At 55.3% G+C, this 14977-nt stretch overlaps 1 protein-coding gene across 3 annotated transcripts; it reads left to right on the forward strand.

The window, feature by feature from the left end:
- Positions 1–6: 6 nt before the first annotated feature.
- On the forward strand, positions 7–14672 carry Hes4 (hes family bHLH transcription factor 4). 3 transcript variants are annotated; one of them, XM_040287730.2, is made up of 4 exons: positions 7–2590; positions 2671–2766; positions 2861–2948; positions 3037–14672. In XM_040287730.2, exons 1-4 carry the CDS (start codon positions 2483–2485, stop codon positions 3420–3422), a joined length of 678 nt encoding a protein of 225 aa, XP_040143664.2. In that variant the 5' UTR covers positions 7–2482; the 3' UTR covers positions 3423–14672. The 3 variants fall into 3 exon arrangements, with proteins under 3 accessions (XP_040143664.2, XP_077883399.1, XP_077883400.1); XM_078027273.1 differs by having other exon boundaries at positions 2671–2948; XM_078027274.1 differs by having other exon boundaries at positions 2861–14672.
- Positions 14673–14977: the final 305 nt, after the last annotated feature.

The following is a 14977-nucleotide window of genomic DNA, read 5'->3' on the forward strand; positions in this document are numbered from 1 at the left end:
TTTTTGCTGTTGTTGTATCATCAGACCCTGGCCGGGTGCCAGCTGCCACACACACAGGCCAGGGAAGGCTTCCTCATAGCATGGGGCCAGGTCTCGACAGCAAATGTCCCAAGGCAGCAAGGTGGGTGTGTACAGCACTTTTAAAATTAAGCCTTAGGGGCTGGGGTTGTGGCTCAGTGGTAGAGTGCTGGCCCAGCATGTGTGAGGCACTGGGTTTGATTCTCAGGACTCTCTATAAACAAATAAAATAAGGAACTAAACATCAACAACTAAAAATTATATATTAGAAAACCCCCTCAGCCTGAGAAGTCATGTCTTGCCAGGCCCCTGTCCTCACCGGGACACATCACAAGGTTATGGAGCAGGAGGTCAGTGCCCCTTTTGGAAAACCCAGTCTGCCACACAAGGGCATCAGCACCATGACCCTGTGCAGCCCAGGACCCTCCCTTCCTACTCACAGTGGAGGCCCAACGCCCCCAGGAAGATCCTTTAGAGGTCAAGTTCATATTCAAGAGGCAATGAAGGGACAGTAGAGGGACAAGGGAAGAGTCTCAGAGAGATGCAGCTGGACAGCAGGCCCAGCCTGTGACAAAGCTGGTGCTCATGCACTCTCGCTAGCGACTGTCTGCACAGGCCCCCTCAGTCCTCGGGGGGCTTTCTTCAGCAGGAGGGGGCACTCAGGCAGAGCAGAGGTGAGAACAGGCAGTGTCCTCTCCGTTCAGCTGGGTGGCCAGACCTGGGGAAGGAACAGGGCTGCGGCTGGTGAGAATCTAGTGCTCACTGCGTGCTGAGCACCCTCCGTGTATTTTGGGGATAAGATCTCATTTGTCTTTCCCAAGGACTCTAGGGTAAAAAGAGAAACCAAAGGTTCAAAGGGCAGGAACCTTGTGGGGAGAGGTAGGGAACTCCGAGACCAGGGAGAACCTTGCTCTCAGGCTTCCGCTTCACTCTGGGTCCCTGGTGTGCCTGATTTCTCTCTTCCCCAGGTGAGGCCCAGAACGCAGGGACAGGCCCAGGCCCTCAGAGGAGATTCCCTGCAGGAGAAGGGGATGCTGTGGACACTGGGGGTACCTTCCAGATTGACAGCCAAGCAGAGGGTGCACCCCATGTAGACTTCAGGGGTTACGGGCAGACTCTCCCCCACCCCACCTCAGTGCCCCTTGAGAACAGGAGGACTATCTGCTCCGTGCTGGGGTTCCAGAGGGTTTCCCCAAGGTGAAGCCAGGGGCTGTGCTTCCTCTGGACTAGGGCCAGACCAGGGTTGACCTCGGGGGGCAGCTTCAGATGGGCCCCCAGGACTGGCTCTCCAGACCTCCCCCTGGGCCAGAAGCCCCCAGGACCCTGCTGGCCCTGGCTATATTTCCAGTCTTCTCTTGGCCCCCGTGGCCCTTAGGATTCTGGGGATATCAATCCCTCCACCTGGACCTTGCAGAGCTTCCTTCCCATGAAGGATCCATCCTGTAGGCTTCAGGACCACCCAGAGGAGACAGAGGCTTCTCCACCACAGCCTACCCCTCCTTTCTGTCTCTCCAAAAGTGGGTTGGCTTTTTGTTGGTGTGTGGTAGGCCTCCTCCACTGGACTGGGAGCACCAGGAGGGTCTCCAGCCCTCGGGGCTCCAGGATCTCAGGAACCCTCCACCATGGATGCAGGACGTCCGTCAGGCCATGTATGCCGGGGACCCTGAGTGCTCAACAGAAAAGCAGGGCCCAGGGTGTGATTCAAAATGAGAACAACAGCAAGCCACAGACAGAAACTTTTTAACAATTGCCCTCAGAAGAAAGGCACATCACCATTACATCCTTCTACCTGGCTTGGGTCATCACCCTGTGACACTGCCAGTCTGCCCACATCAGATTGCCCTCTGGTGTCACCCAATGCCACCAACTGCCTGCCGAGCTCAGCCAGTCACCTCTTTCCAGCCCAGTGGCTGGCGTTGGTTCTTTCGTCCCAGCAAAGCTGGGTTCACGTCCCTAGAGGCCCAGGCCTGCACGACATGCTGCACACGTGCAGCCTGAACGAATTTGGAGACTGAGGAGTTGCGGAGCTCGGGCTCCCCACTCCTAGAGGGGCTTGTGAAATTTCCTTTCAGACTTACTGCACCGCCGCGACGGACCGCATCCCCCGTGCCCTCCGGCTTCCACGCGGCGGGTAGGTGAGCCTACAGCCCGAGCACCCCTCCTGGCTCGCGCCGGGAACCGGCCAGAGCGCGGCGTCGCGGTCCCACTGTCGGGGCTGGCGGAGCAGGCGCCGCAGCGGGTGAGTGACAGCTGGGGAGGCGGGGTCGCACGCCCGCGGAGCTGAGCTGGAGAGGCGCTTTGCCCATTGGCCAACGCTAGTGTGGGAAAGGACGCCCGGCCGGGTTCGCAGGCCCCGCGGCGGTGCGGCCTTATAGAGCCGGCCACGGTCCCGGTTCGCGGGCTTTTGGCCGGAACCCGCCAGGGGGCGCAAACGTTCTGCCCGGCACCAGAGCGCGGCTGCAGGATGCCGGCAGACACCCCCGAGAAGCCGAGCGCCTCGCCGCTGGCCGGAGCGCAGGCCAGCGCCAGCCCGACCCCAGATAAACCCCGCAGCGCGGCCGAGCAGCGGAAGGTGGGTTCCCGCCAGGCGTGGGGGGTTCGGCTGGGGGAGGGGCGGCCGAACGCGGGACTCAGCCGCTGCCCGACCCGCAGTCCTCCAAGCCCATCCTGGAGAAGCGGCGCCGAGCGCGCATCAACCAGAGCCTTGCTCAGCTCCAGACCCTCATCCTGGACGCGGTCAGGAAGGATGTAAGTCGGGGCCGAGAAGGGGGAGTCCAAGGACTGAGGCTAGCAGAATGGGACGTGGCTGAGTTACAGACCACCACCCTGTCCCGGCCCCCAGAGCTCCCGTCATTCGAAGCTGGAGAAGGCCGACATCCTGGAGATGACGGGGATACATCTGCAAAACCTGCGTCGCTTTCAGGTGACAGGTGAGGCGCGGGTGGCAGCGGCTAGGGGGCGGGAGGCGCACCGGGCCACCGCCCTAGACACGACAGCTGGTCTCTGCTGCTCCCGCAGCCGCACTCAGCTCGGACCCCGCTGTCCTGGGCAAGTACCGTGCAGGCTTCAACGAGTGCCTGGCCGAGGTGACCCGCTTCCTGGCTGGCTGCGAGGGTGTCCCAGCCGAAGTTCGCTCCCGCTTACTCGGCCACCTGGCAGCCTGCCTGCTCCAGCTGGGGTCTTCGCGCCGCTCTGCCTCGCTGCCCGCCGCTGCAGACGAACCGGAGTCCGAGGTCTACGCTGGCCGCCCGCTGCGGCGCTCGTTCGACGGCCCCTTTCCCCTGCTGCGCCCAGGGGCCGCGTTCGCGCCGCTCCTGCCACCTAGGCTGACCCTGGCGCCTCCTGCCGCCCCCAGGATGGGGTCTCCAGGCCGGAACGGACCCTGGAGGCCGTGGCTACAGTGAACTGCAGCGGGTCCTAGGGCCGCGGCCTTGGCCAAGACTGTAGCAGAGAGTATTTATTTCCAGAGGCTTGGGGTGGTTTTGTGGTCTCTGTGAACAGCCTGGTTCAGGCCCGCAGAGCGCCCAAGTTGGTGGTCTTCTGGCGGCTCGGCCGCCGGCTCCGGGCAGACGCGCCGGTGGGTGCCTCTTTTCCGAGGCCCCGTCTGCTCGCAGACCCAGCCCTTTCGTAGACTGGGTCCTCTAACGGCCCGCCCCGCAGCCGGGGCCTGCTATGGGGCCGCCCCTGCCTCTGGAGCGTGGGGATTGCTTTGGTCCGCGGTCGGGCGGGCCACCCGCTCGGCGACGCTGGGGTGGGAATGGGAAGCGTGCCCAGGGGGCGCAGGCAGGAAGGCTTCCCGGAATGGATCTCAGTACTGGAAGGCGGTCGCACGGCATCACTGGGCAAGTTTTCTTTAAGGGTACTTATCCCAACTTCTCCCGGACCCTGGGAGGTAGAGATCCGCCTTTTCATGCCATTGTTCCCCGGGAGTTGTCCTTCGCTGGGGTGAGGACTGTCTGGGAGAGCCTGGCAGATGGTAATCTGGACTCAGGAGACATTCCTTCTATGAATCCTGAGCCCCTGCCTTTGGAGGCAACTCAGGTCACCAGGCAGAAATGCCAGGCCACACTGGGCACGCACCCTGTGCACCCCTGCAGCCACAGTCCTGCTACCCTCAGAGCTGCTGCTGGAGGCTGGGCTCCAGGTGCTTGACTGCAGGGAGTCTTCCAGAGCCCTGTGCAAGGTGTACCCAGACCCGCTTCCCAGTGTGGCCGAATTCATCAGGCACTTTCCTGGCACCTGCCTGGATGGGCCATCAGGGAGGTGAGTCCCTCTACCACAGGCTTATCTCACCTCTTCCCACGGGTTTGCCTGGGTCCTCCTGGGCAGGACCATGGAACCTGGTAGAAGCCTCCAAGTCTCTACCAAGACAGTCACCCTACTCTCTGCCTCCCTGCCTCCCTGGGCTCCCGGGGCTGGGGCAGTGCCCCTGAACAGCAGGTCACCATGTGGGCCAGCTGCTGTACCCTGGGGTGTACGTACATGCAGGGACCCTGCTCCCTTTAGATCTGGGTGGAAGGAGAAGGTGGAGGCTGCCCTTGGCAGGAGGGTTGGAGGGATCTGCAGAGGGGTGACTGGAGGAGGGGAGATGTTCAGGGAGGGTAGGGCTCCTGCTGGGAACTGAGACTGGTGCGTGGGTAGGGGAGGCCACTTGCTCAGAGTTGGGTTCCAGACACCCTGCAGGGAAGTGGGACTCTCTGCCTGGGTGGCCAAAAAGAGGAGACCAACCAGGAGGCCACCTGTGAGGTTGGGCTTCAGATGCCCCCTCTCCCCAGAAGCAGCAGCATCATCCACCCCTGCCCCTTACTTCTTGATTCCTGGATCTGTTATGGGCACTGTTGCCAAAGGCATCTCTGTGGTGGGGACCACTTAGCCCTCGGGGGACTACTCTGGCTCCACAGGACCCTTACTCTCAGATGGGCAGACCTTCCTGATCTCTATTCCTTGAACTCCCCAATTTTCCCCCCACTCTCTATGTACCTCAGACCACTCCCCTGCTGCAGGCTTCTTCAGCTGTCTGGGTCCAGTGGGACTGTTCTCCCGCCAGCCACACCTGTGTCCTTTCAAACTTAGCACCTGCTCAAAACAGTGGGCTCAACCTCAGCCCACGCTGAGCTAGTCAATTGGTGTAAACAGTGTGCAGAATGGGAGTTGGGGTCTCTCTTGAGTCAATAGGTCCTAGGAAGCATAGCCTGGGCTAAAGCTGGGTCCCCAGCAGGGGACACTAAAGGGGTGGTTCTGGGTCTCCCAGGCTGCCCCCCTTCTTCGCAACTGAGAGTGGCTGGGGCTCAGGAGCAGTGAGTCCCCTGCATCTGAGTCTCAGCCTTTCTACACACTAGCCAGGACACTGCTTGACCCTGTTTCCTACCACCACTGTGTGGGCTGAGGCCATGTAGACCCTCATCAGGTGCTTTTCTGCAGGGCTGCCCTCATCGTGGGAGCAGCGCCCCCAAATGCAGGGTGTTCCCACTCTCAGGGGGCCTCTTCCTTTCCTCCCTACCCTTTTATATATTTCCTGTTTCTGAAGAGACCCTTGGGTCTTTCCTTGTCCCTCCCCCTCCCCCAGCTGTTCATGTCTTGGCTCTTGTCTTGCAGAGGCTTCCTGCTGAATAACAGATGGAGCCCCCTTTTCTGGGTGGAGGGGCACTGGTCATGGCCCTCCCAGTTCATCTCCAACAGCCCCCCTTCCAACCCCGAGCCTGGACTGGACCAAGGGTCAATAAGTGCTCAGTTCATGTGCCCTGTCGGCAGGCTACCTGCCTGGGTGGTGGGTCTAGCTGGGTCCTCTCCTGTGGCTTGGGGACTGAACAATGAATGACAACAGATTATAGGTCTTTGAAATCTGGAGAAGAACTTATCCCTATGGTGACAAAAGTTAGTGGCCAGGCCCATTGAACTCCATGCACTGGAGAATTGGGGCAGGGTCCGGGCTGGGGCTGCTTGGATTCCTGGCTAATGAGAGGCGAGGCCCACTGTTCCCCCTCCCCCTCCTCCCCTCACCTAGCATCTCTGCTCCAAGGCTGTCCGTTTCCTGCAGTCCTACCTGTGCCTGGATGCTCTCCCTCTGCTCCCTGGAACCCCTGGGCTACATCAAGGAAACCGGGGCCCTGGCCTGGCAGCCTCCTGGGCACCTCCAATAGTCTCCTCCATGGGCCACATCCCATGGCACCAAGGTTGGCCTCTGCGACAGTGGGGCCCTGGAGAGGGGACGGGCTGTCATTCAAGGCAAGGCTGCAGGCTCCTTCCTGTCTGCTCTGGGGGAGCCAGCTGCCCTTTCCATGGAGAGAGCAACAGAATAGATGGAGGGGCACTGGGCAGCAGTGGCCTCCTGCCAATAGCAATGACAGTGGGTTTAGACATGGATCCCTTGATGGGACCTTGACCGTGACAAGCCCTGTGCCAGCACCTCAGCATGAACTCCTGTGCACAGAAGCTGTGAGACCATAGCATTTGTTGCATGGAGCTGCTAATTTTTTAAATATTTATTTTTTTTTTTAGTGTAGTTGGGCCTTTATTTTATTTATTTATTTTTATGTGGTGCTGAGGATGGAACCCAGGGCCTCACACGTGCTGGGCAAGTGCTCTACCACTGAGCCACAACCCCAGCCCCAAGCTGCTAAATTTTTGTTATGCAGCAATAAGTAACAATATTGATAAATTCTATGTAATTTACTGAATACATGCAAGTAGCATTAGCAGTACAGACCCCAGGGGTTAGAAAACGTGCCCAAGGGATTCCAGAGGCCATGGGAGTGAGGAAGAGGTTGCTGGGAGTGAAGGAGGAGCAGCCACTGTGGCCACTGTGATGTGCAGAACTCAGCTGGTGCTACCGCCTACTCTCACCTGGCACAGATTCCCCAAGTGCCTGAACAGCCTGGCGCCCTGGTGGCCGTGCCCCTGCCAGCCTTGGGGGTCCTGTCTGGCTGTAACCGAAGGGGCACCCTGGATCAGGGCAGGTGAGGACTCACAGGCCCCAGGTGAATGTGAACCTATGACTTGTGTGCACAGATATCAGTTGCTGTGATTACTGTGCCTCCTACCCTAGGCAGACAACCTCTCAGGTGGTCCTGCCACCCTTCTGCACAGACACACGTGACCACACTGTCTTGTCCAAGTGGGATACGGGGGCCACAGTGACAGAAGCATTAAAACAAATGTCCAGGGCTGGGGTGTGGCTCCGTGGTAGAGCACCTGCCTGGTATGTGTGATGCCCTGAGTTCGATCCTCAACATTGCATACAAATAAAAAAATAAATACAAGATCCATTGACAACAACAAAAAATATATTAAAAAAAAAACACCACCTCCATGGTCACCTCAGAGATGTTGCTGACATCCTGCCTGGTCTCAGCACCCACCTGGTGGCTTCAGGCTCACCTGCCTGGCCCTACTGTGAGTCAAGGGCCTGAGGCATGTGTGGACAGGTAGGAGAAGGTCAGGGTAGGACACTCCCAGGAAGAGGGTGCGCCTCGCTGTCAAGGGCCTCCTGTGGCCACAGGAGATCTTGCCTTTAGCTGGCAAAGCTTCCCCTGCTCCAACAGTCATCCACACAGCCCAGTGCCATGTCCACATGGGGGCAGATGTTTACCGATTGTTCATGACAGATGCAGGATAAATGAGGGATGGAAGTTTGCAGCAGGAAGCACATGTCGAACAGGAAACAGACTGAGGGGTACTTGTCCAGACAGACAACTTAGCAGTGGGGCCAAGAAGATACGAGATGCCCATGTGGTACTCTGTTTGTGTGTGTGTAAATGCAGAGAAAAAATTCTGATTAAATGCCTACATCTGGGCTGGGGATGTGGCTCAAGCGGTAGCACGCTCGTCTGTCATGCGTGTGGCCCGGGTTCGATCTTCAGCACCACATACAAACAACGATGTTGTGTCCGCCGATAACTAAAAAATAAATATTAAAAATTAAAAAAAAAAGCCTACATCTTTGCTAGTCCCACCAGGAACAAAGGCAAGGTAGTGCTGTTCAATACAGAGAATATCTAACAATATTTGGTTTTGAGAATAGGCACATGGATACACACAGATATATACATTAGATAGATGTTTTGCTCAACAAACTCTAATATCTAACAGATTGCTGGGCACATAGCAAGAAAAATTCCAAAGAATACATAGCAGATAGTAAGAAGAAATGATGCTTAAATCTTCAGTGTTATGAACTCTTTCTTTAACTTGCTTATACACCTGAAGGTCAGGAGTTCAGATCCATGCCCATGACCATAGAAAAGGTCACCCCATTTTGCCTCTCATCACAGGCAGGTCACATCCCTGAAGAGAGTCCGTCTTCTTCCTCCGGGTAGCTGATCTCTCCATGTACCACGAGATGCTTCCTTTCCCGCCACCTGTGGCTCCAGATACTCACATTCTTCTTCCTGGGTCCTGACACCTTCTCATTTTGCTTCCGAGAAGTCCTTGCTTTTCCCGGTGCCTATTATTGTCTCTGAGCCAACTGCTTTTGGCAGTCCCTTCGGGTCATTTTCTTCCCTTGCTGGCTTCTTGAGCATCTCCTGGCATTGTCTCTGTCATAGGCCAGAAGTGCTCTTAGGCAATTCATCCTGACTCCCACGGTTGCAGCGTCCATCAGAATCAGGGCTCTGGGATGCTATGATCTGTCCATGAGGACTCGTGGAAGCAGGAAGGGTGGCTCTGGGACCTCAGAGACCAAGTGACAGCGAAGGGTGCACCCTCGATTCTCGATCCCTTCCCGTGACCTCTCAAGGCCCCAGGTTCAGTGGAGCCCTGGCCTCGGCTCTCCCATCCAGCCCAGGGTCAGGCCAGGCTTTTTCCTTGAGGTGGACCAGGAAGAATTGAAAGTAAATGGAGACTCACCTGGGCATCGTCTGGTTGAGCATGAGCAACTGCCTCCAGCTCAGCCTGGGGAGGAGATGCACCGTGGAGATTCCAGGCCCAGGGGAGGAGCATCCCAGACACAGGATATGGTCTGTCCTTGCCATAAAACAGTATGTGACAATAAGAAAGTGAGACACTGGCACCCTGCAGGCTGGGTGAGCCTGAGAATGTGCCAAGGAAAGAGCACTGGACCCGAAGGCCACCCGGTGCTCGCCCATTTACATGACCCTTCCAGTTTGCTGATGATGGAAGGTGACTCTGTGCTTGGCTGGAGCTGCCGGTGGGGGGGACCCCTGCAGAACCCATCCTGATGGAGCTGCACAACTCGGACCAGAGAGTCAAGTGTAAGTGGAGGAACTGTATGACGTACCAATAAAGCTTTGAACCTCCCCCGACCAAAAGCAACCAAGAGAAAGAAAAGTGCAACTAGAGAAAACAGGCACATTCAGGAGGAATAATAAAACCACGGGTGACAGCAGATTTCTTGTGGGAACAATGCAAAAGAGAAGACAGTCACCTCTTCACAGTACTTGAAGCAGAAACTGACCCTTATACACATATGTTCAGCTGACATGGACAGAGGTGGAAACTGACCCGTGTACCATGTGGTCAGCTGACATTGGACAGGGGTGGAAACTGACCCGTGTACCATGTGGTCAGCTGACATTGGACAGAGGTGGAAAGACCCTTCTGTGGGAAAGGAAAGTCTCTTCAGGGAGAGACTCAGGGACAACTGGATGTGCATGTGTGAACCAGTTAACCCTACTTCATGCCACCACAGGTCAACCCAAGCAGAACACAGCCCTCAGTGCAAAGTCCAACTACAGAACTTTCTGGAGAAAATTTAGATACAAAACCAGAACAGTGCATGGGGAAAAAAAAGGCTGAATAACTGGCTTTATCAAAAGTAAAAATTTGAAGGCTGGGGAATGTAACTCAAGGCAGAGCACTTGCCCAGCAAGCTTGGGTTTTGGGCTGGTGTGCACGCACGCACGCACGCGCACACACACACACACACACACACACGCGCTTGCTTTCCAAGAGACACTGTTGAAAATGAAAACCTAAGCCTCAGCCTGGGAGAAACACACGCAAGTCACACGCAGGGTGCTGCCCTTTAGACCGTGACGGTCTCCCCCAGGCCCATTGCTAAAGGCCTGCGGTACTGATGGGACCTGGTGAGGCCTGCAGGAGGTAGGGCCCAGGGGAGGAGGGTCTGCTGGCACCGGCCCTTTGCTCTGTCTCTCCTTCCTGGCCGCCGTGAGGTGAAGACCTCCTCCAGCACTTGCTCCTTCCCAGGGCCCAAAGCAGTGGGCCCCAGCAGCCGTGGACCAAGGTCTCTGAAGAAGCCTTTCCTCCTTCTCAGTTGGTTCTCAGGTGTTTGGTCAGTGACAGCTGATTCCATATGTGGACATACACTGATAGACAGAGTGCATGAATCCTCAAGCTGAATCATAAAAAAAACAACCTAAATAAGAAAATTAGATTTGGTCAGTTATTTCACCAAAGAAGACGTATGAATGGCAGATACATCCAGGAAAGCACACAGGATGTCACATGGAAGGCAAATTAAACCTCAGGGAGACACCACAGCACACCTGCTGGCATGACCAGACAAGACTGGCCATGCCACGGACTGGGCATCTGGAACATTCCATCACCACTGGGGGACCGTGGAACTGTACAGCCATCCTGGATGGCCAGTGGGGGTGGCTCAGAGGCAGAGCACTCACTCACCTGGCACATGACAGGCACTGGGTTCGATCCTCAGCACCACATAAATAAAGAAAGTATTGTGTCCATTTATAACTTGAAAAAAATATACATATATATAAAACAGAACAAAGCAACAAAACAAAACTAAAAGCAAACACACTGGAAATAGTTGGGCAGTTTCTTAAAAAGATAAATACAGAGCCACTACATGACCTAGCCAATCCATGCCCAGGTATTTACCCCAAAGAAACAAGAACTTGTACTCATACACGAACTTTCACACACATTTCAAAACAGCTTTATAAGTAATAGCCAACATTTATAAATACCCCAAATGTTCACCAACATATTAATTAGTGGTAGCAAATTGTGATATATCCAACAATAGAATATTTATCATTTAAAAAATTTGGTATGGGGCTTGGGTTGTAGCTTAGTGGTTGAGCGCTTGCCTCACTTGTGTGAGGCACTGGGTTTGATCCTCAGCACCACATAAAAAATAAATAAATAAAACAAATATATTGTGTCCATCTACAACTAAAAATTTTTTTAATTTTTTTAATTTTGATACATGCAGTAGTATGGGTGAGTCTCAAAATAATACTGTATAGCCACGTCAGGCAGACTGTTCTCTTTTTTTACTGTATGAACAAACATGTGCCACTTTGTAGTGACGAAAAGCAGACTGATGGTTCCCTAGGAGGGAGGAAGGAATCACAGAGGGGCACAAGAACCTTTGGGCAAAGGAGATGTCATCTCTGGATTATGGCAATGATTTCTGAGTATATTCATATGTCAAAGCCTAGCACATAGTACACTTTAAATATTTACAGTTTATTATGCATGATTATGCCTCAGTAAAACTATTTCAAAACAACAGGAAGAAGCCCACCCTTTACCAAGCTTATTTATTTATCTATCTATCTATCTATCTATCTATCTATCTATCTATCTATCTATCTATCTATTTATTTAGTGCCAGGGATTGAACCTAAGTGTTCTTAACCACTGAGGCACATCCCCAACCTCTTTTAATTTATTTATTTTTATTTTTTTAAATTTCGAGACGGGGTATGGCTAGGGCCTAAGTTGCTGAGGCTGGCTTTGAATTGGAGATCCTCCTGCCTCAGCCTCCCCAGTCACTTGGGTTGCAGACGCGCACCACTATACCCAGCTTTAATGAGTATTTAAGACAGCATGGAATGCTTTAGTGGCTCATTGAAAGTTGGCTCTTGCTTTTGAGAGCTGTCTCAAGTTCAAGGGCTTGAAAGGGACCACATGGTTTCAGGAAAGGGCTTGGCAATCCCCCAGGAACCTCCATCTTATCCCTCTCCTAACTGCACGGCAGGGGTCAGGACCAAGGGACCCCAGGCAGCGGGGCTTTAAGGTTGTCTTTTTCGCTGAGGAGTCCTGATGCCCTCTAGTGGTATTGAGGGGTACAGCACTCTTCCTTGACCCACTCCCTCAGCTGCTTGGATAGGTCTGGCCACCTCTTCTTCACCCAATCACTTGGCCCACTGACCAGGTGCTTGTCTCTGCCAGTAATGGAGGCTCCACAGTAGAGCTGAGTCGTGAACGTGGCATATTCTTCCTCCCTGTGCTGAGGCAGGCCACCACCAGGAAGGTTCACAGGGCATGGGAATGAAGGAAGGGCTTTCTTCTGAAGGCTGGTCAGCTCCACCTGACGGATGAGGTTTGTCTCATCAAACCTGCTAACCCTCCTCCTCGAGCCCTTCCCACAGCTCCCCTCCCCAGCCTGGAGCGGCCTCCTGCCTCCCTGGGGCCCTGTGTTCCCTCTCCAAGCCTGTGATAGATCCTGCCATCTCCTGCCCCAAAATCCCTGCCGTCTTTTCATCTCCCTGTGGGCCGTGTGGGACTTGGTTGTGTGCTCCTTCACACACACGTGGTGCCTCTGAGACGTGACCAGATGCCACTGCCCTGCCCGGCAGGACGTGGTACTGGGCCCCAGGGCCATATGGACATGAAACAGTATGCCGTGGCCCAGGAAAACCAGTGCCAGGCAGCTGCAGATCCAAGTGTGGAAGATAAAGCGATGAAGATTTGTGTAAAAGCAAGAATATTCTTGTGGTTTGGGGGCAGGCAAAGAGTTCTTTAAAAAATGAACAAGTGGAGCTGGGGTTGCCGCTCAGTGGTTGAGCGCTGGCCTAGCACACGTGAGGCACTAGGTTCAAACCTCAGCACCACATTAAAGAAAATGAAATAAAGATATTACTTTAAAAAAAAACAATGAAAAAGTACTAAGCAACAATTGTTGGCAAAAGTACTATGTTACATTAAAAACTTCTGTTCATCAAAAGTCATGCTTAATTGGGCTGAGGATGTGGCTCAGTGATGTTTGCCCCACATTGCCGGCCCTGGATTCCATCCCAGCACCCAGCACAAAGAAGGTGGAACAGGAGACACTGCAAACCCACACAGGCACAGAGTGGTAGGGGCGCACCACAAAAGCACGTCCGCACAGCAGCAGTGATGAAGTTTGGCCCTCACAGTAACTTGATGGCGTGGCAGAGACAGATGCCCAAAGGAGGCCACAGAGCCCCGGCCCTGTGATTGGGGGATGTGTCGGCACACTGCTTGGGGACTCCCTGGGCAGAACCTTCTACAGCTCACCCAGGGCTCCTGAAAAAGCTCCGGAATGTTCACAGCAGTCATGCCTGCACAGCCGCCAGCCGGGACACCTCACCCACAGGCAGACAGCCACACGGCAGATGTGCACGTGGCCAGCCCTCTCTGGGCGCTCCACTGCAGCCCCTTCTGGCATGGCTGCCTCCTGAACCATGAGCAGCCTGGAGCTGGGGAGCAGATTCGCAGTGTGGTGGGGTAGGGCTCCTCTCACAGCTCCAGCCAGGTTGGGCTGCCCTGCCCCAGGCAGCTGGTGAGAGGCAGAAAGTTTGAGGCCCATTTTCGGAAGATAGTGTTTAGTTTCAGCTGGGATGTAGAGACCCAATTGTAGCCATTTTTAACCACAGCCCTTCTCTTGACTACCCCAATGTCAAAAGTAGCTAGTTGCATAGATTGTCACCCCAAGGCACTCTTCTCAGTGCAAGGGTACGCACTACATTAGGGATAAAGCAGGTGGGCTGCCCACCCAGGTGTGCCTGTCCAGTGCCACACCCTTCTGCAGAAGTCTGCCTTGCCGCCCACTTCCCAGCACCTCCTGCAGGCACACACACTCAGATCCAAGAGCCAACCCTCCACCTGGCCTGCCGTCAGCTTCCTGCCGGACCCTGCAGCCTCTTGGCTCACCGAGGCCTTGGGCTCCTCTGGGCACTCCTGCTCCATCTCCCAGAACCTGCTGCTTGTGAATGAGCTTGCTCCCTGTCCTGTTCAGATGCATGTCGTATGACTCCCCTGCTTTTCCTCTTGTCCTCTGACTCGGGGCCTGTCTGAGAAGGGCCACCAATCCTGCCCTCGAGGACCTGGAGGGTGCCCCTGCTCTGCAGCTGAAGCAGGGTTAAGGACAGGGTCATGTGACCCAACTCTGCCACTGACTTTGTGGCTGTGTGCCCATGACTCACCCTCTCTGTGCCTCATAACCTTCAGGAATAAGGGTCATCCTGATTCCCCTCTCAGAACGGATGAGTTTCAGGGAAGTGTTCAGGGGCTGGCAAAGATTCTGTATCGCCCTGCCAGACTCTTCCTGAGGAAAAGGCCACCCCACCCTGGGTCTGTCCACAAGAGTTGAGTCAGGAATGAAACCACTTTGTACCCCCAGCCCTCCCGGACCTTCTCTGAGGCCCACGATGGGAGGCGTCCACAGAGAGCAAAGAATTCCCCCTCCTGCTCTCAAGTCCACCGTCAGGTTCAGCCGTGCCTCGGGGGACTCTGGGATCCCAGGAGGTCGGCCAGGGAGGCACATCCTGCCCTGGGTGGGTGAGGGCTCATCTGAAAAGCTGGGCGGGAGACACGCTGGGGGCCTGAGGCTCGTGGCAAGATGGAGGTGCAGGCAGCCTCCTGCCTGGGAAAGGGAGGCCTGTGCAGGGCTGGTCACTGGTCAGCATTCTCTGGCCAGAGTCTGCTGTGACCTCTGCTGGCACCAACTCTGGGCCTGGATCTGCACCAGGGCGACGTCCATCACGTAACCGAAGGCTCCTCAAATGCCATCTATTTGTGGCCTGAGCCCTGACTGGCACGGGTCATGTGTGCCCAGGGATGAGGTATTTTGGGCAGGAGGGGTGGAGCCTGCAGGGAGAGCAGAGCACCGTGCTGCCCTGGAATGGGCGGTGTGAACTCCAGTTCCACTGCCCGGCTGGCTGCCTAGACCAGGTAGGAGGTGATCAGCCCCACACTCCTGTCCAAGGCTCCCATAGCAGACAGCCCCCAGGCGGAGAGGAGGGCTCGAGTCAGTGGGCAGGTC

Source organism: Ictidomys tridecemlineatus, chromosome 11 (assembly GCF_052094955.1).
Source record: "Ictidomys tridecemlineatus isolate mIctTri1 chromosome 11, mIctTri1.hap1, whole genome shotgun sequence".
NCBI classification, from domain to species: domain Eukaryota; kingdom Metazoa; phylum Chordata; class Mammalia; order Rodentia; family Sciuridae; genus Ictidomys; species Ictidomys tridecemlineatus.